At 38.3% G+C, this 18,681-nt stretch overlaps 1 protein-coding gene across 1 annotated transcript; it reads right to left on the minus strand.

Moving 5' to 3' along the window:
* Positions 1–624: 624 nt before the first annotated feature.
* On the minus strand, positions 625–2,432 carry POM121L12 (POM121 transmembrane nucleoporin like 12). The gene is made up of 2 exons (XM_073008636.1): positions 2,327–2,432; positions 625–1,981 (listed from the first exon to the last, which is right to left on the minus strand). The coding sequence occupies exons 1-2, from the start codon at positions 2,430–2,432 to the stop codon at positions 987–989; spliced, it is 1,101 nt and encodes a 366-aa protein (XP_072864737.1). The 3' UTR covers positions 625–986.
* Positions 2,433–18,681: the final 16,249 nt, after the last annotated feature.

Genomic DNA, 18,681 nt, shown 5'->3' on the forward strand with positions numbered 1-18,681 from the left:
TGTAGAAAACACACCCTGAACAAAACTCTTGATTTCTTCAAATATTTTCTCCTATTGGTAGTGCCCATCCCGATAAATGACACTATCATCATCCAGTTTCTTAAGCCGATATGCTAAAACTGCTGGGATCCTTCCCCTTTCCCAGTGCTAACATCTAGGGCACCAATAAGTTCCACACTATCTTCTAGGTCAACCCCAAACTTGTGTGTATCCTTCCAGATGCACCATTTGCCTCTTAGACCAAACCATCCCCATGGATTGCTTGAAATACTGTATTGATCTCCTGTGGTTTCCATTTCCGTTGCTGTAGCCAGAATCGTGTTTTTAAAAATATCAACCAGATCATAGACTGTGCACTGCTTAACACTCGTGGCTTTAGAATAAACCCTGTACTCTGGTCCCCACGCCTTAGAGTAAGTACTTCATCACAGTCTATTTCTCTAACTTCATATCTTCTCTCTCACTGGTCTCCAGCTCTACTGGACTTATAGTTGGACTTCAAATAAATAGGAATTATTCCCCATACAGAATCTTTGCCCTTGCCCCTGCCTGGAACACAGTTTCCCCTTTGTTTTGGCATAAAAAGCTTTTTTGATTGTTATTATTATATACAGAGAGAGTTTCTGCAGACAAATGTTTTTAATAAGATCAAATATTTAACTACACAAACTGGACAATTTAACTATACAAACTGGGAGACATGGAGAAAAAGCAAGCCTTCCCGAAATGCCTCTTTTCAGAGGAAGGGCAGGAAGAAGGGAAGGGAGGAGAGGGCCAGCAGGTCGAAGGTTGTTCTGAAATCAACAGCTGTTAGGGTGGGAGGGAGCACAGAGGGAAGATCTGGGGATATGCAGATGAGGGGTGTGGGGGCTGCATGTTTGATAACGTGGTGTCAGGGCCCCACTTTCGAGGTAGAGCAAGGATGAGCAAGTGAAAGTAGATACATGGGCTTAAGTCTCCGGAGGTGGGTAGCAGGGCCCAGATTCTTAGAAGCCAAAGGAGCCAGCAGACTGGGTGTCCTGGAGAGTGAAGGAGACCCTACTGCAGCTGCCGCAGGAAGGCGTTGTCGCCTCCCAGAAGTCCCAGATGGCGGACGGGGCTGGCTGGACCAGAACGAAAGGCCAAGTATCATCACAAACACTGAGGCTCCAGGGGCCGACGCTCGGCTTCAGAGGCCCTGGCCTGGGCACGAAGGAAGCAACCGCTCCATTTTTGCTCAGGGGCTTGAAGGCAGAGGGCCGGGACTCCAGGTTCCACCTGCCGCCCTTGCTGTCTGAGACCTCGAACCACAGTGGTCCTTCGAACCTGGCGCTTCTCTTGCGACACTGGCTGACAGCCCTCAGCAGAGTCTCCCGGGTGCAGAAGTCCGGGAGCTCCTGGGCGGCGGGGCGGCTTGCGGGGCGGCCTCGCTGTCCTGGGGATCCCCAGGGGCTCTCCTGATGCTCGGGAGGGGCGATCCTGATGGTCATCGGGCTCCAGGTCCGTCCTGGGTTCCGGGCACGACACAGCCCCCTTTTCATGCAACCCTCCCAGGCGCAGGAGAGGTTTCGCCCCAGGGCGGTCTCCCCGGGCAGGGCAGGGCGCCTCCAGGCCTCGGAGCCCACCCGCCGGGACTTGTGGGGGTCCTGGCTGAGCCGCACCTCAGTGAGGTGGGTGCTGGGCGCCAGGCGCCCCCACTGGACGTACTGAATATGGCTCTGTGTCGGGGACCTCTGGGGCCACGGGCTCTGGTGACTCCGGGGAGACAGCGTGGTCTGGGGCGTGCTGGGTGACCTGCCCATGGGAGCCGCCAGGGCGTCGGGGCCTTGCAGCAGGGGTTCGCCCGCCTTCCAGAAGTTCCTGACGTCTGCGGACTTGGCCAGGCTACAGCGCCCAAGGCTGGGGGACCGTTGGCCTCTGGGCGCTTGGAAGGCACGTGGGGCGTGGGCACGGGACACTCCACAATGGCGCCACGCGGAGGCCACGTGCCCAGACGCCCAGACTGCAGGAAGGCACTGGAGGCATAAGGCTCCTTCCAGGTGCCGCCAGCAAGTTTCGCTCTGGAGAGAAGGGCCTAGGAGCTACCACGGTCTGCTGTTCTCTCCTCCTCCCTCCCTCTCCTCTCAGCTCCTCTTCCGCCTCACTCTCCCTCCCCTCCTCCGCTCTCCTTCCTCCCCTTCTTGTGATGTCGTTCATATATCAAATAATTCAGCAACTTGAAGTGTAGAATTCAGTGGGTTTTATGGTACAGCCACACATGTGCACCCATCAGCACAGTAAATGAGAAAAAAATTTCATCATCTCAGGAAGAAGCTCTGTACCCTGTAGCTGTCACCTTCCTATCCACCGGTCTCCCCAGCTGCGACGACCAGGAATCCACTTTCTGTCTCTGTAGACTTCCCTCCTGTCGGCTCTCCTATGGCATCACTTAGCATGATGATTTCTAGGTTCATCCTTGCTGGGACCTGCACATCCTTCCTTTTCATGTCCAAAAACCTATTCCATTGCATGGATATAACACATCGGTTCGGCCTTTCATCAGCTGATGGACATTTGGATTGTCTGCATGTTTGGGATATCATGAAGAATTTTGTCATAGACATTAGTGGGGCAAGATTTTGTGCAAATATTTTCACCCCTATGTAGTATGTAGCTGGGAGTAGAATTTCTGGGTCTGTGGTTAGTCCATGTTTAAGGGAACCACCAAACTGTTCTCCTCTGCCTCTCTGTAGGGTGTTGTGTCCTCACCAGTAATATTGCTCTATTTTATACTTGACGTTTAGAAAGAGAATGTATAGTAATACCTGCAGAAAACTGCAGATAGACTACTGAGAGAAGGACCTTCTCTTTCATTATCATAAAAACAAACATAACTCACTGAAATACTTTTAAGAAAAACAGCTAGTTTTGTTTTAGTAAACAAGATACATGTTTTGTTCTTCTAGAATGGTTATTAATGTTACATCTTGCAATTTACCTTTTAAGGAAATGGTGGTTGTACACCACAACTTATGTTTGAGAACTGACAATGATGATTTTATGTAGATTCCTGTAATTTTAAGCTTTTATACATTCGTATATAGATTTCTTCCCTTCAGATATTAATGCAGTTTTTCTTTTTTCCATTTTCTCCTAATATGTGTATATGGACTAGAATGATTCACTATTGTAGCTACCAGGTGAAAAGATCTGCCTACGAAAACATTATCTGAAGGCTGTTGGGCAATTGATTACAGCCATCTCATTTGAAGGTCTGTTCAAAGAGGTGTAAGACAAACTGCTCTGGAGAGCCTCTCAACAGCATTGCAGAAGGCAACACCTGAGTGGGTCCAATCACAGGGGCAAAAGGCAGAGACTAACAAAATACCAAAGCCAATAATCCACAACAGGTTTTCTTTCGGGATTTGAGAGACAAAGAAGTGAATGGCGAGGACACTGAAAAAAAGAAGTTTAATAAGAAGTCTTCACGAAAGTTCTGTGGTTCAGAAAGGGGCTGATTATCAAAGGCACTTCAGCCAAGGGGAGCAGCAGGATGACAGCCCCAGGACTTTCCAGTCAGTCAGTCATTCATTTTCATTTCCCCAGATTTCTTAAGTAAGAATCCTCCAGTATAAAATTTAAAAGCAAATCTCCTATGCTATAACTTTTTTCTTAATAATTCATTTCTTGATAAAGATGACAATAATTTTTATAGCTAAAAAGCCTCTTTAGATGTTATTATCATTGGAGTGGACAGTTAATGCAGTGAGGGGTCTATTTTTTTTTTTAAATTGTGTGTTTTCTTAGTATCTACACAGTTTTCCATGTCTTATTTGAAGTACAACCCAATGGGTGCCATTTTGGTTTGTTTTTGGTTAAAGACCCTTCAAAAAACCATATTCTTCCTGCTGGTGAAGTGCAGGCAGCCATAGGTTAGTAGTCAAGTCTAATTATACCTTCAAAGGCAAAGGTGAGTAAAAAGTTATTTTCATAAACATTGAACATGTCTGTTTTTTTTTCCTTCTCACACACTAAGAGACAACTGATTTCTTTTGGTTAGATAATATTAGAGATTAAGGTAGAACAGTAGTTTTCAAATAGAGATGACTTTGCTGTACCTGTACCCTCTCACCCCCACCTACCCATCTGAGGACATTAGAGAATGTCTGCAAGTGAGGTCGCCAGTAGCCCTGCTAAACAGCCTACAGCGCTGAAAATACACTCCCACAACACAGAGTGACCTGCCCAAAAACGTGAGCACTATGGAGACTGAGAAACCCTGCTTCATACCCTTCTCCTAAAGTTACTAAATTACATAATACCTGTGTTATGTTTATCAAAACTAATAAATTAACATTGGTTCCATCTATTAAGTAAACTCTGGACTGTATTTGAATTTCACTGGTTTCTCTTTTAACTCGCTTTTCTTTTCTAAGAACTAATCCTCTTTCGTGTCTTCTAGTCTGTGAGACTTGCTCTGTCTTTTCATATGTCCCATGATCTTGATACTTTTGAACAATGCTGGACAAAGTATTTTCTAGAAATGCTCAATTTTTAAAAACTTATTTTTAGCACTTTAATTATTTAATTATTATTTACCTGTCAACCAAATTATCCATTCAGATAGCTTAAAGTGCTAAATCACTCTAGAATTCTTATTGAAAAGATATGCCATTTATCCTATTTTATTACCCAGAGAAATCTGGTTTCATGGTTTTCCATTTTTTAAGCTGATTTTCTTTCCCTGAGCACTGCTACCTACACATTAGCTCTTTCTGTCCTCTGTTGCTCTGTTTTGCCTGAGCTCTGAGATCTTTACATTTTCTCATGTTTGTAGAGCTGATAGGTTCATTATTTTCAATAACTTGGTGCTAAATTTTGATCATGGTTTTCTTTCCTTCTGATCTATTTTTTATTCAAGACTATTTGTCAGTAAACTCTTTAAAAACAACTTTATTGAGATAAATCTTATACCATGTAATTTACACACTTAAAGTGCACAATTCACTTTTAGTATATTCACAGATATGGGCAGCCATCAGCCCAGTAAATTGTAATATTTCATCATTTCAAAAAGAAACCCTGGACCCTATAGTTATGACCTCCTACCTCTCCACCCCATTCTCAGCCCCAGGAACCACTAATCTACTCCCTGTCTCTAGATTTCCATATGGTGCACTTTTATATAAATGGAATTATATAATATGCATTATTTTGTGACTGGTTTCTTTCATTTAGTATGCTATTTTTAAGGTTATCTGTGTTACAGCATGTACTTCATTCCTTTTGATATGCAAAATACGCTTCAATTCATGGTTATACCATATTTTGTTTATCCTTTTGTCAGCTGATGGACATTTGGGCTATTATGAACAATGATATTCTAAATATTCATGTATGAAATTTTTGTAGATAAATGTTTTTATTTATGTTTGAATTATACAGAGTAGTAAAACTTCTGGGTCATTTGATAACTATATTTAATCACTGAAGAAACTGCCAGACTGTTTTCCATACTGGGGATACCATTTTACATTCCCACCACATGTATGAGACTTCCAGTTTCTCCACATTCTCACCAATGCTGATTATTATGGACTGTTTGATTCTAGCAATTCTAGTTTGTGTGAAGTGGTATCTCATTGTGGTTTTGACTGGCAGTTTGCTGATGGCTAATGATGTGGAACATCTTTTCATGTGTTTACTGGCCATTGGCATCCCTTCCTTGGAGAAATGTCTAGTCAGATTCTTTATTCATTTTTAATGGAGTTATTTGTCTTTTTATTTTTGAGATTTAAATGTTCATTAAATATTCTGCTTACAAGTTTCTTATGAGATACGCAGGATTGCAAATACTTTTTCCTGTTCTGTGGATTGTTTGGTCATTTTCTTTAAAACAAAAATGTTTTTTTTTTTTTCAATTTTAATAAAATCCAATTTAAAATTTTTGGTCATGAGAGAGAGAGAGAGAGAGAGAGAGATAGATAGAAAAATAGATAGATATAATTATTTATTTGGGAGGGCTTGCCTTTGAGGTTATGAAGTCAGTGTTAGATAAGAAATACAGACATTCAGTTATTTCTGAGCTCCTTTATCTACCATATTTATTAAAAAAAAAAAAAAAAAAAGGTATGTCTGCCTGAGAACCAAAGCAGGGGTACATTATGACTTATGCATTCCTTAAAAATGTAATAAAACTATGTTTATGAGTGTGTTGATGTGTGTGTCTGTGTTGTGTGTATGTATGTGTGTGTGTGTATATATATATATTTCCACTCTGTCCTCATAGATCGTTTACTGTTTAGACAAGAAACTTCGGAAATCTATCAGAACAACTACTGTCTATCTAGGAGATGAACCTATGCATCTATCCTAACTCCTCTCTTTATTTTAAGGGATCTGGTAGGAATATTCCAACTGGTTCTGCAGCTAGGAATACATATGCTTATTGTTCTAAAGTTTGTCATAGAACATCGCACAACTTTTTATTTGTTCACTCTGAGATTTTTCTAGATTTTACTGTGATATTGACTCCTGTGTGTGCTCCTATATGCACATGCATGAATGCACATTTGTAACAATTCATGCTATTCTTTTTCTCTCATCTGGGAATTCCATAAAATATCTGATCCACTTATGATCCCATGTCATTTTCCAATACTGCTATCGATATACTATTTCCTTAAATTTCTCACACTTCATTTTAAGAGTATTATAGTCAATATGGAGTTCAGTTTGTGCGTCCTTTAAAAATATTTTAGCTTCTATATTGTAATTGGTTACAGTATTACAATAATTTTATAGGCCAGTCATTCTCAAACTTGCTTATGTGGCACCACAGTCACCTGGAGGAATTTCTAAACAAACTATTGAGACCCATGCCTACTAGGTCTGGGTTGGTCCCAACAACCTTCATTTCTAACATTTTACCAGGTAATGCCATGATGCCTACCTGGGGACCAAACAATGAGAACCACTGCTATACGATTGTATATCTTCTGGTTACGATCTGAAATTTGTGGGAACTGAACAAATTTAATTTAGATCTTAAAGGAACAGAATATCATTTGCCATCTAAGTTATATTTAATATTATTTTCCTTATTTGGAAAAAAAAGTGAAGATTTTTGAGGACCATTTCACAATATTTCATGTTCATTCAAATCAACTGGAGGTGGTAAGATGCCAATATTGATTCAGTAGGTCTGACATGTGGCCCCAAATTCTGTATTTCTAGCAGCTCAAAAGGTGACAAAGTACCAGCAATTTTGGTCATAACCTGGGTGTATGTCAAAAATGCAGGACCTCAGGCATCATCTGAGACTAATCAAATCAGCTGCTGCATTTTACTAAGATTCCCAGGTGGTTCACATGCATTTTAAAGTTTGGGATGCACAGGTCTAGAAACAAAATTGCCCGTTAGAATGACGTGCCCCGTGCCCTGCTATTCCGATTTAAATAATCTTTAGAGCTCTCCAGTGGATGTGACTGTCAGCCTGGTAGAGAAACACTGGGCTAGCTGGGCTGGCATGTGCGCACAGCCTTCTGCAGACTCTAACATGCCATTTAGCCAGCACTGGTTGAGTTCATATGCCCAGTGTGCAATTGCTTCCTTCCATTCTCCCCCATGTTCCCCTTCCTACGATTCGGCTCTCTCGGAGAATTATGCTCCTTTTGAAAAAGACCACACCTTTGATCAAGAAAATAACATCTGTCTGCTTTTCTAGTATATAAGGTGATTAAATCTCAAAAATGTAATATAACTCAAAGTGAAGCTCCTATTACCAGACCATAAAGCCAGCACTGAAGAACACAGTAGGTGGTGTATGTGTTGGCAGTCAAATGCTTATTGACAGAATATTTCCTGTAGTGTGGAATCATTCAGCTTTCACCCTTCATTCATAAACTCTGCTTCTGTAAGAAAATTTTCTTTTAGACTTACACTTCTGGTGAGTGTTTTAGAGAATAATTTCATGTTATTGCATTCTTTCTGGATTGAGCTCCTACGACGTCTCCAACGTTTTGTTATACACATATGAGACAAAATGTGTGGTTGCTCCAGTCCTGTTCAGATATAATTCTATATTCAAAACTTTAAGGCCATAAAATGAAAATAGAGGTGACATTTTTATGCTGCACTATTTCCTCCCGAAAATGAAAGTTTTAAGGGCAAAGATTATGTCTCTTGAGTGCTGCTGTATACAATAACTTTCCTGCCATGGATGCTCAACACTTGTTAAATGAGAAATTCACCCCAAGGTTCTGTAAGTTAGGATTTTGATCAACTCACTGAAAATGAATACAGATGACAGAGTGGATAGCTGCACAGGCTCTGCCTGGAAAGCAAGGATCGACATGCACAGCTGACTGAGCTGCATCTAGTTATGTTCTTGTAACTCTCCCAGATCCATAATTCAAAGTCTCACAGCTTGCATAAGATTTATCAGACAGGAAACAGTAATTACAAAGACATAATGAAAAGAGTGATTTCCAGGGAAAGCTCTTTGGTGTACTGGATGACACAGTAGGAAACATATTTTTGTAGCTTTTAAGAAGGATGAACGCCACAGGTAACTGGCATGATGGCGTGTTCTCTTTGGCAACCAGATCTTCTTTTATTAGGACATTTCAGGTAGTCTTGGGTTCAAATGAAATTGGAAAGTTATTCTAAAATGTATTAAAAATAATGAAAATCAAGAAAGATTAACCCTTACAAAGCAAGCATGTTTCTTGTTGTTCCAGCTTTGGATAAGCATCCTCATGAATGACTCATTTGATTTGAAAACAATCCTACCATTCAGAACGCAGCATGTTGTCTTCCTGGACCACATCTAAGTATTACATCAATAAAGTCACTCTCTACTGAAAAGAGGATGGAAATTAACAGATTAGATCATGTAAAAAAGTGAAAGTTCAAGAATCTGTGCCAGGTAGTGTTTTGTCATTATCAGGTTAATGATGACAAAGACAACAGAATAAACACATGCAAAACTTTATGAGTTTATGGTTATGTCTAAATGTAACTAAATAGGTGACTGAATATGGAGGTATCGGCTATGCTGATTCAGTTTACAAGTCATCTTGAATGCCTACATACTTAATTTTGTATTCTTTACTGAAAACAATTCATTCAGCAATTTCAGGCCAGTGTTATTTGCTAGGAAACATCAACCTTTGTTGACCAGAACAAATGCATTTGGAAAAATAATTCCATTTAACACGTAACTTCATGCAATCACTTTTCTTTTTTTTTCAAGCTCATCAGAATACTAGTTTGATCACCATACTAGTTTGATTAGCAGATAAATTATTTGAATCATGTTTGCAGGTTAACTTTTGTTTTATTATTTCAATGGAGAAAGAAGCATGTTTATATATTTATGTAAAAAAGAGAGGCATTTTTATACATTTTGGAGGATATGTAGTGAAAAGTGTCTGACTCCTGATTCAAAATAAAAATGATAAAATATAGCTATAACTTAGAATTACAATATTTGTAAAATCTATTTGACTTCGAATTATTACTGGAAAGTACATTAATTAAAGAAATAGTATACTGAGTTTCAACCAAACTCCTACAATATGTTTTGAGTGAATTAAAATGTGTCTTACAACAAATATATTTTATGAAAATCTACCAAGAAGTATATATTGATATATTCTAAACAGTAATTTGTTGATAAATTACATTTTGAAATCAAACTTTAAAAAATTGATTTATTTTGTTCAAAAAATAATTATCTCAAAAATTATTGAGCACTTTGAATGAAATCGTGATCTCTGAGCAGAGTTATGTGGTACTCCAACACTAGGCCATACTTAATGCAGATATGCCCCTGCTGAATCATCTTTACATGCTTCTGAGGAACAAGATTGATCCTTGGATTGTTTTAATTAATTCATTGGACTATAAATACTTTATAACAAAAATTTTGCATGTAAATTATAAATATCAACTTTTTGTTTTTTCTTTCTTGTATTATCCTAGAGTGTTTTCTCCTTTATACTATCCTTAAGTCAACCTCAAAATTGACTCAGAAACCTCGAGATTTGGTGTCGAAGTTACCCTAGCACAATAAAATAAGCCAGAGAGCTCTCATTCTTTTTCCACTTTCTGAAACATTGCATATATCAAAATTTGAATCATATTTGAAAAATATATAGAGGCTCAGTCACATTTTTATTTCTCATGAATAAATTCTAATAATGTATACCTTTCTAGACTACTGCTTTTTAATAATTTCAAATTTAACAAAAGTACAGCATTTAGCATGATCTTAAAGTTTATCTATAATTGTGACATATTTTTCATTCTCTATATAATAATTTATGGTTTGTCTATAATGTTGAAAAATATTATTTTAAAAGTGTTATCTAAAGCTTTGCATTTGATGTTGATCTTTTATATTTTACATATTGTGGCATTTTTGTTTTCTCTAACTTTATATTTGCTTAATTGCTTTTCTAACTTTCTAAGTTGAATTGTGAACCTGTCTTCCTATACTCTAATGATATGAGCAATTTTTTTTTTTTTTTTTTTTTTTTTTTTTTGGACACAGAGTCTTGCTCTGTCGCCCAGGCTGGAGTTCAGTGGCGCGATCTCCACTCACTGCAAGCTCCACCCCCTGGGTTCACGCCATTCTCCCTCCTCAGCCTCCCGTGTAGCTGAGACTACAGGCGCCCGCCACCGCACCCAGCTTTTTTTTTTTTTTTTTGTACTTTTAGTAGAGACGAGGTTTCACAGTGTTAGCCAGGATGGTCTCCATCTCCTGACCTCGTGATCCGCCCGTCTCGGCCTCCCAAAGTGCTGGGATTACAGGCGTGAGCCACCGCGCCCGGCCTGATATGAGCATTTTAATCTATACTTTTTTATACATGTCTGTATCAGTATGTTAAAAACATACTATAACACATGTTTTGTTTCTCAGGGTCAATCACATTTCTTGTTCTCTTAAGAATGACTGGCATAGCCTGAGGAGCAAAGTGAGACTCATGTCTCTATAAAAACTAAAAATCCAAAAATTAGCGAGGTACAGGAGGAGCGTGTGTCTGTAGTCCCAGCAACTTAGGAGGCTGAGGCAGGAGGACTCACGGAGCCTGGGATTTCGATGCTGCAGTGAGTTATAATCATGCCACTACATTGCAACTGAGGTAACAGAGTAAGATCCTGTTTAAAACAAACAAACAAAAAAAGATTTTAAACTTTAAAAAATGGGTTATTTTTCTTTTTATTTTAGCTGTCTCATTTTTATTGAGTTCTAATTTTATTGTATTGTTGGCAGAAACATGTTCTATAATTTTGTTTCCTTTTTTTGTTGAGAACTTCATGTGGTGAGTTTTTGGTAAATACTGTTTATTTGCATAAAAAATGTATTACCCCTCAAATTCGGATTGCCAATAGTGTCATTCAAATGCTCTCTCACAAAATTTTTTCTTGTTTTAAATGTATTTAAGTTAAATGTAATGTTGGGTAGAGTTACCATATGCACTCACTCTATATGTAATTTCTCCGTTTATTAACATCTTGCAAGAGTGCAGTACATTCGTGACAACTGATGAACCAATACTGATAAATTATTAACTGATGCTCATAGTATTCGCCAGGGTTCATACTTTCTGTTGTACAAGGATGGATTTTTTCAAATACATAATGTTCTATATCAACTATTTCAAAATCATACAGATAATTTCACTGCTCTAAAGTCTCCCTATGCTCCACGTATTCTTCATCTCTCCCTGCCCCTAGACCCTGGCAACCACTAATCTTTTTACTCTCTACAGTTTTGCTTTATTCGTTGAAATCAAACAGAATGTAGCCTTTTCAAACTGGCTTCCTTCACACAGCAATATGCATTTGGGGTTCCTCCATGTGTTCCATGGGTTAATTGCCCACTTCTTTTTAACAATAAATAATATTGCATTTTATGGGTGTGCTACACTTTGCTTACTCACCTACTGAAGGATACCTTCGTTGCTTCTAATTTTTAGCAATTATGAATAAAGCAACTATAAACATTTATTCACAGGTTTTCACATGAACACACAGTTTTCAACTCATTTGTATAAATACCTAAGAGTATGGTTGCTGAATGGTAAGACTGTCTCTAAAGGACCTGCGTCATCTGCACTCCTACAGCCATGAGGAGGGATCCTGCTGCTCACCATCCTCACCAATATTTGGTGGTATTCACGTTTTGGATTTTATCCAATCTAATAGGCATATAGTGGCACTTCATTGTTTTAATTTGCCAATTCCTAATTAAATATGACTTGAGCATCCTTTCATGTGCTTGTGACCTGTTTACCTTTGATCTGTGTATGGTCTTTAGTATGTACTCAGAACTTTTGCTCAATTTTAAATTAGATTGTTTGAAAAAGCGTTCTTTTAATATTTTATATTTGCACATATTATCTTCCAGTCTGTGACTTGCCTTTTCATTCTCTTAACAGTGTCTTTCACGGAGTACTTTTTAATTTGAATAAAATCAAACTTTTTTCTTTCTGAGATTATTGCTGCTTGTATAATAATAATATCTTATTATTATTGTGTTGTATCTTAAAAGTCAGCATCCTACCTACTGGTCACCTACAATTTCCCCTATGTTATCTACTAGAAGTTTTACAATATTGTGCCTTACTTTTAGTTCTATGATTCAATTTGTTTTTAATTTTTGTAATGTTACTTTTTATAAATTTGTTAATTTTGAGGCTGTTAATTTTTCTGTTAGAAATTTTTGTGTTAGATTCACTTTCTTGGAAGTGGATGCCAGTTGTTCCAGCATCACTTGTTGAAATGACTGTCCTTTCTGAGTTGCCTTTGCTGCTTAATGATAAATTTACTCTATTTGTATGTATCTATATCTGAGCTTTCTATTCTGATTCACTGATTTCTTCGCACATTTTATTGATAATATATTTGTATTTATTTGCAATATACTTATACTTTCATCTCATTTTTAATAAAAATTATACTTGTCCCCACCTTGTTCTTAAGTATTATACATACTTTTCCTTGTCCAAAGTGAATCTTAAACATTACTTCACCCGAAAAATAAACTTTAAGCAAACCAACATTTCTAGTTTTGTTTCCAGAATAAAGCCATCCACCTTACATTTTATTTTTGTCAAGTATTTTCTTTCTTTATAATATACTTCAAAACCAAAAATTATGCATCATTGTTACTTATGCAGTCAATTCTTAATTGTACTTACAGTTTTTACTATTTAATAGTTCATTGCTTATTTCAGCCCATTCCAATCTGGGTTTACTTCTCTGTTTTCTTAGATAAATCCTTTTCTCCTTATTTCAGCAAGCATATGTATGTGTGTGATGAATTTTCTTAACGTTTGTTATCTAAAAATGCTTTTATTATACTTGTTCTATTCAAAGATAATTTACGCAGTTGTAAATTCATAAAACAGCATTCTCTCGAACACAAAACTTTTTCCTCGGCCAAGCGTAGTGGCTCACACCTGTAATCCCAACGCTGTCGGAGGCGTAGGCAAATGGATCACCTAAGGTCAGGACTTGGAGACCGGCCTCGCCAACATGGTGAAACCTTGTCTCTACTAAAAATAAAAATAGCTTGGTGTGGTGGCACACACCTATAGGCCCAGTTATTCATGAGGCTGAGGCAGAAGAATTGCTTGAACCCAAGAAGCAGAGGCTGCACTGAGCCTAGATCATGCCCTTGCACTCCAGACTGGGCAAGTGTGTCAGACTCTGTCTCCAAAAAAAAAAAAAAAAAAAAAAAAAGCTCCATTTTTTCTGCTACTACTCTTTTGAGGAGTATTCTATCAGTCTAATTCAGGGGTCAGCAAACTTTGTGTAAAAGTCTCTGGAATTGCTGGGTTTTTGGTCTGGCTGATCTCAAGAACGAAGCTGCGGACACTCGCGGTGAGTGTTATAGTTCTTAAAGATAGTGCAGCCGAAGTTTGTTCCTTCAGATATTCAAGTGTATCCGGAGTTTCTTGCTTCAAGTGTGTTCGTGGCCTCGTTAGCTTCAGAAGTTAAAATGCAGACCTCCGTGGTTGAGTGTTACCGCTCCTAATCACCTCCCTACAAACCCAAAAAATCACGAGCATCAAGATTTATTTAGAAAAGGGAAAAAACAAACTTCTCTCTCTTTTGGAAAAACACCCCTTAAAACTGCTGCTGCCACTGGTGGCCTGCTTTTATTGCCTTATTTGGCCCCACCTACATCCTGCTGATTGGTCCATTTTACAGACAGCTGATTGGTCCATTTTACAGAGTGCTGATTGGTCCATTTTACAGAGTGCTGATTGGTCCGTTTTGACAGAGTGCTGATTGGTGGGTTTACAAACCTTTAGCTAGACACAGAGTGCTGATTGGAGCATTTACAATCCTTTAGCTAGACAGAAAAGCTCTCTAAGTCCCGCTGGGACTGGGAAGGCCAGCTAGCTTCACCTCTCATAAAGACATAAACAGTAAATATTTTAGGTTTTGCAGGCCTAATGGTTTCTTCCACAACTACCCAAATCTGCCTTTGTAGCACAAAAACAACCAGTCAATAAAATCTTGTTCACAAAAACAGGCAGCAGATTGCTGATCCCATTGAATTGATTGGTTTTTTTTGTTTTGTTTTGTTTTGTTTTTTTGTACTCGATGTGCCTTTTGTCACTGATTTTTAAGAGTTTCACTTTGTAATCCTAGCACTTTGGGAGGCCAAGGTGGGTGGATCACAAGGTTAGGAGATGGAGGCCATCCTGGCTAACAGGGTGAAACCCGGTCTCTACTAAAAATACAAAAAATTAGCCGGGCCTAGTGGCAGGCACCTGTAGTCCCAGCTACTCAGGAGGCTGAGGCAGAAGAATGGCGTGAACCCATGAGGCGGAGCTTGTAGTGAGCAGAGATTGCACCATTGCACTCTAGCCTGGGTGGCAGAGTGACACTCCATCTCAAAAAAAAAAAAGATTTTCACTTTGTATATCAAGTTAGATACATTGTATTTGTGAGAGGAGGTCTGTGGACCAATAAAAACTAGTTGGGATTAGAATGATACAGATTAAAAAAAGTGACCAACAACGATGCTCCAGAAACGATGATGACATTAAGGAGAGCTGAGTGAGTGACAGTGAGCAGACTTGTTGAGGGCCAGCTGTCACTTGGAATTAGGTGAATTGCATTGGATGAGAGTTGACAATTGTCTGGAACTGGAAACCTAATTTCTCTTCCAATAGCATGATTTTACCCAAGACCTAAGAATATATATGGTGGCTTGGGAGGGTGGAGGGGCATGCTAGATAAAATGATTGAGTTTAAATCAGAAATGACTGGAGAAAAAATAAAACTAAGATTGGCTATGATCACCTTTTCTGACACGACACGTGAGGAATTTAAAAGTAATATCAGAAAACCAATAGAAAAGAAAATAGGTAAAAATGCCCATACCACTCTTTTTATAGCTTAATAATGCAAGTTGCTTCTGATCAGAGGTATACTTTTTCAGATGGTCATATGTGTTTGAATATGTACTCCAGCTCATAAAATATATCTTGTTTTCAAACATATAGTATACCTCTGCTCTAGATATCCTTAATTTATTTGTTCTATAGAATTAAATAGAGGCAATATGGTATATTTGTAAACGTCACTAATTTTAGAGTCCTAAGTGTTATGCTTGAACTCTCACTCAGCAATTAATTAGAATATCATTCATTCTTTCATTCAGAAATGAATTTTGTGAACAAATGCAAATTGTGATCCAAACTTAGTAATTGGTGATGCCTACAATGATGCATTAGAGAACACACTGCCTTCCTGGGTATTAATTACCATGAGAGAGCAAGACAAGGAAATTAGAAATTACGTGGGAGAAAAATTGATGACTTTAAAGGGAACAATCAAATTGCTATAGAAACACATGCGATAATATCGCCTCTAAGTAGTTCAGAGATTTCTTCAAGGAAATGACAATTAAGGTGGTTCTGAATTATCATCAAAATTTTAAAGAGAGGGGAGAGAATATTTAGTGAGGTTATTTGAGTTATTCAAATGAAACTATTCCAATGAGATCATGTCCAATGTGATGATTAATTTTATGTGTCAATTTGGCTGGGACACAGTGCCCAGCTCTGTGGTCAAAGATTCTTCTGGATGTTTCTCTGAAGGTGCTTTTGGATGAGATTAACATTTAAGTTGGTAGACTTTGAGTAAAGAAAACTGCCCTCTACAATATGGGTAGGCCTTAACAAATCAGGTGAAGACCTGAACAGAACAAAAGATTGACATACTCCAGTAATGGAAATGTTGCCATCAGATTGCCTTTTGCTTTGAGCTCCAATATGAGCTCTTCCTCAGTCTCTAACTGGCTGGCCCATCCTGAAGATTCTGCACTTGCCACCCACCATAATCACATGAAACAATTCTGTAAATGTATTTCTATACATTTACACATACTACTGGTACTGTTTCTCTGGAGAACTCTCACTGATACAACCAAAGAAACTGTGCAGGTAATGGTGGGGATGGTGCTAAGTGACTAGACTTAAGAGATAAGATAACCCCTACAACACACAATTTACCCATGTCATTAACTTTCACATGTACCTCTTGAACCTAAAATAAAAGTTGGAAAAAAGAAAAAAAGATAAGCTTAACCTTATAGTAGATTGCATAGGATGGAGGAAGAGATAAGAGATGAAACAGTCAAAGAGAATGCTTACATTCTTGGCTTGGGTCAGTTGGATAAGTTATAATTTTTTTTTTTTTTTTTTTTTTTACTTAAATAGGGGACATACAAAATAATGAAAGCTGGCCGGGCGTGCTGGCTCATGCCTGTAATCCGAGCACTTTGGGAAGCCGAGGTGGGCGGATAATGAGGTCAGGAGATCAAGACCATCCTGGCCAATACGGTGAAAGCCCGTCTCTACTAAAAATACAAAAATGTTAGCCAGGCATGGTGGTGCACGCCTGGAGTCCCAGCTACTTGGGAGGCTGAGGCAGGAGAATCACTTGAACCCAGGAGGTGGAGACTGCAGTGAGCCAAGATCATGGCACTGCACTGCAGCTTGGTGATAGAGGGAGGGAAAGGAAAGGAAAGGAGAGGAGAGGGAGAGGGAGAGGGAGGAAGGGAGGAAGGGAGGAAGGGAGGAAAGGAGGAAGGGAGGAAGGGAGGAAGGGAGGAAGGGAGGAAGGAAGGAAGGAAAGAAGAAAGAAAGAAAGAAAAGAAAGAGAAAGAAAAGAAAGAGAAAGAAAGAAAGAGAGAAAGAAAAGAAGAAAGAAAAGAAAGGAAAGAAAGGAAGCTGAAAGTATCAAGGAAGGAATAAGTTTTGCTTCAGGATTCTGTTTATGTCAGCAATGAGACCAAGATGTTTGGAATTTGATTCAATGTTCCAAGCATGAAAGAATTCTGAGACATGGTCAGAGATTTCAGAGTCAAGTGGTATCCTCTGTCATTATTTCATGTTGTAAGAGTCACATTTTTAAACTCAGATTTTATAATTAAGTGGGGATAACACCAATCTTAAATGGTATCTGCATTAAATTTTCCAGTTTGCACATGGCTTTGATATTCACTGTAGGGCCAAACAAAAACATTGAAGAGAAAGGACTTGTTAAACTGCAAATGCCACTGAGTGAAAGTTTTACCTTCATAAAATGGAGCTTTCTTAAACTATAAGAAAGTTATGATATGATTCCTTTAAAAAAAACCAACAACATAGCAATGATAAACAGACAATGTTATCAGTCTAATGGATTTTGAACCTTGCTGGATGGGACAAGGAGAGGGCCACTGATAATAAAATCCATGCCAGGCAATAGGCTGTGTTCTGATTGGCACAGAAGGCTGCCTAAGAAAGATCTGAGAAGGGCATTGGTTTTAGTGATCTGCTTCTGAGGTCCACCTACTGACTGGAATGTATGGAATTTAAATTATATTCAAAACCAGTAAAGATCAAAGAAGTAAGAACTTATTTACGGCCCATTCTTAAGGAAATACCACACATTTGCAAATTGATATTTGAAAGTGGAATTGCCCAAATTAATGCATGATTCAACAGCAGGAGATGCAGTATTTAGGCATCTGAGTACACAGTTTAATACATTATTTCATGAAATATTAATATTATGACATTAATTTAAATTGATTTAGATACACAAACTGTAATAGGGGCAAAAAATTAAATGTTATTACCAAGTCATCACACATTGCTCTACACGGAGCTGCTGCCAGGAAAAGCACATATTAAAATCTAATTTCACATCTTCATTAATGAACTGAGTCAGTGAGAGATTAATGAAATCCTGAGAAAATAATAAATCAGTAAACATATTTAATGATCAGGGATACATAGTACAAAAGGTCTTTTATGATTAAGATACAAAACAAGGCAACCTGTAAAGGTACACAGAGTGCATTAAGTAAAAAAAAAAAAATACAAAAAACAAAAGAAGCAAAACAAAAAGCAACTACAGTTCCTATACCATTTCTGAACAAGATACAAATCATATTGAAAGCATATGACCTCATAGCTTGTTATGCTTGAGCATATATTTGCTTTTCTCAAGCCCTGACTCCCAATGTCCTTATTGTCTATTTTCTCTGAAAAATAAATCTTATCCTAAATTTTCAGCCACCTAATGGAATCTTTCTCGAAACGGATAGAACAAATATGAACTGGTTCTATCTCCCAACTGGTTTGGGTTATTTACCTTAAGTGGAGACATTTTTGGTTACTAAACAGGAACTGTTTCAGTTTA

Source organism: Chlorocebus sabaeus, chromosome 21, assembly GCF_047675955.1.
Source record: "Chlorocebus sabaeus isolate Y175 chromosome 21, mChlSab1.0.hap1, whole genome shotgun sequence".
In the NCBI taxonomy this organism is placed as follows: Eukaryota; Metazoa; Chordata; class Mammalia; order Primates; family Cercopithecidae; genus Chlorocebus; species Chlorocebus sabaeus.

Bases quoted from the DNA above. Each gene is read 5' to 3' on its own strand.
- POM121L12 (XM_073008636.1), bottom strand. From the start codon at position 2,432: ATGAACCTAGAAATCATCATGCTAAGTGATGCCATAGGAGAGCCGACA. The intron at 1,982-2,326 runs GTGGATAGGAAG...GCCTTCCTGCAG, and splicing joins CGTCGCAGCTGGGGAGACCG to TCTGGGCGTCTGGGCACGTG.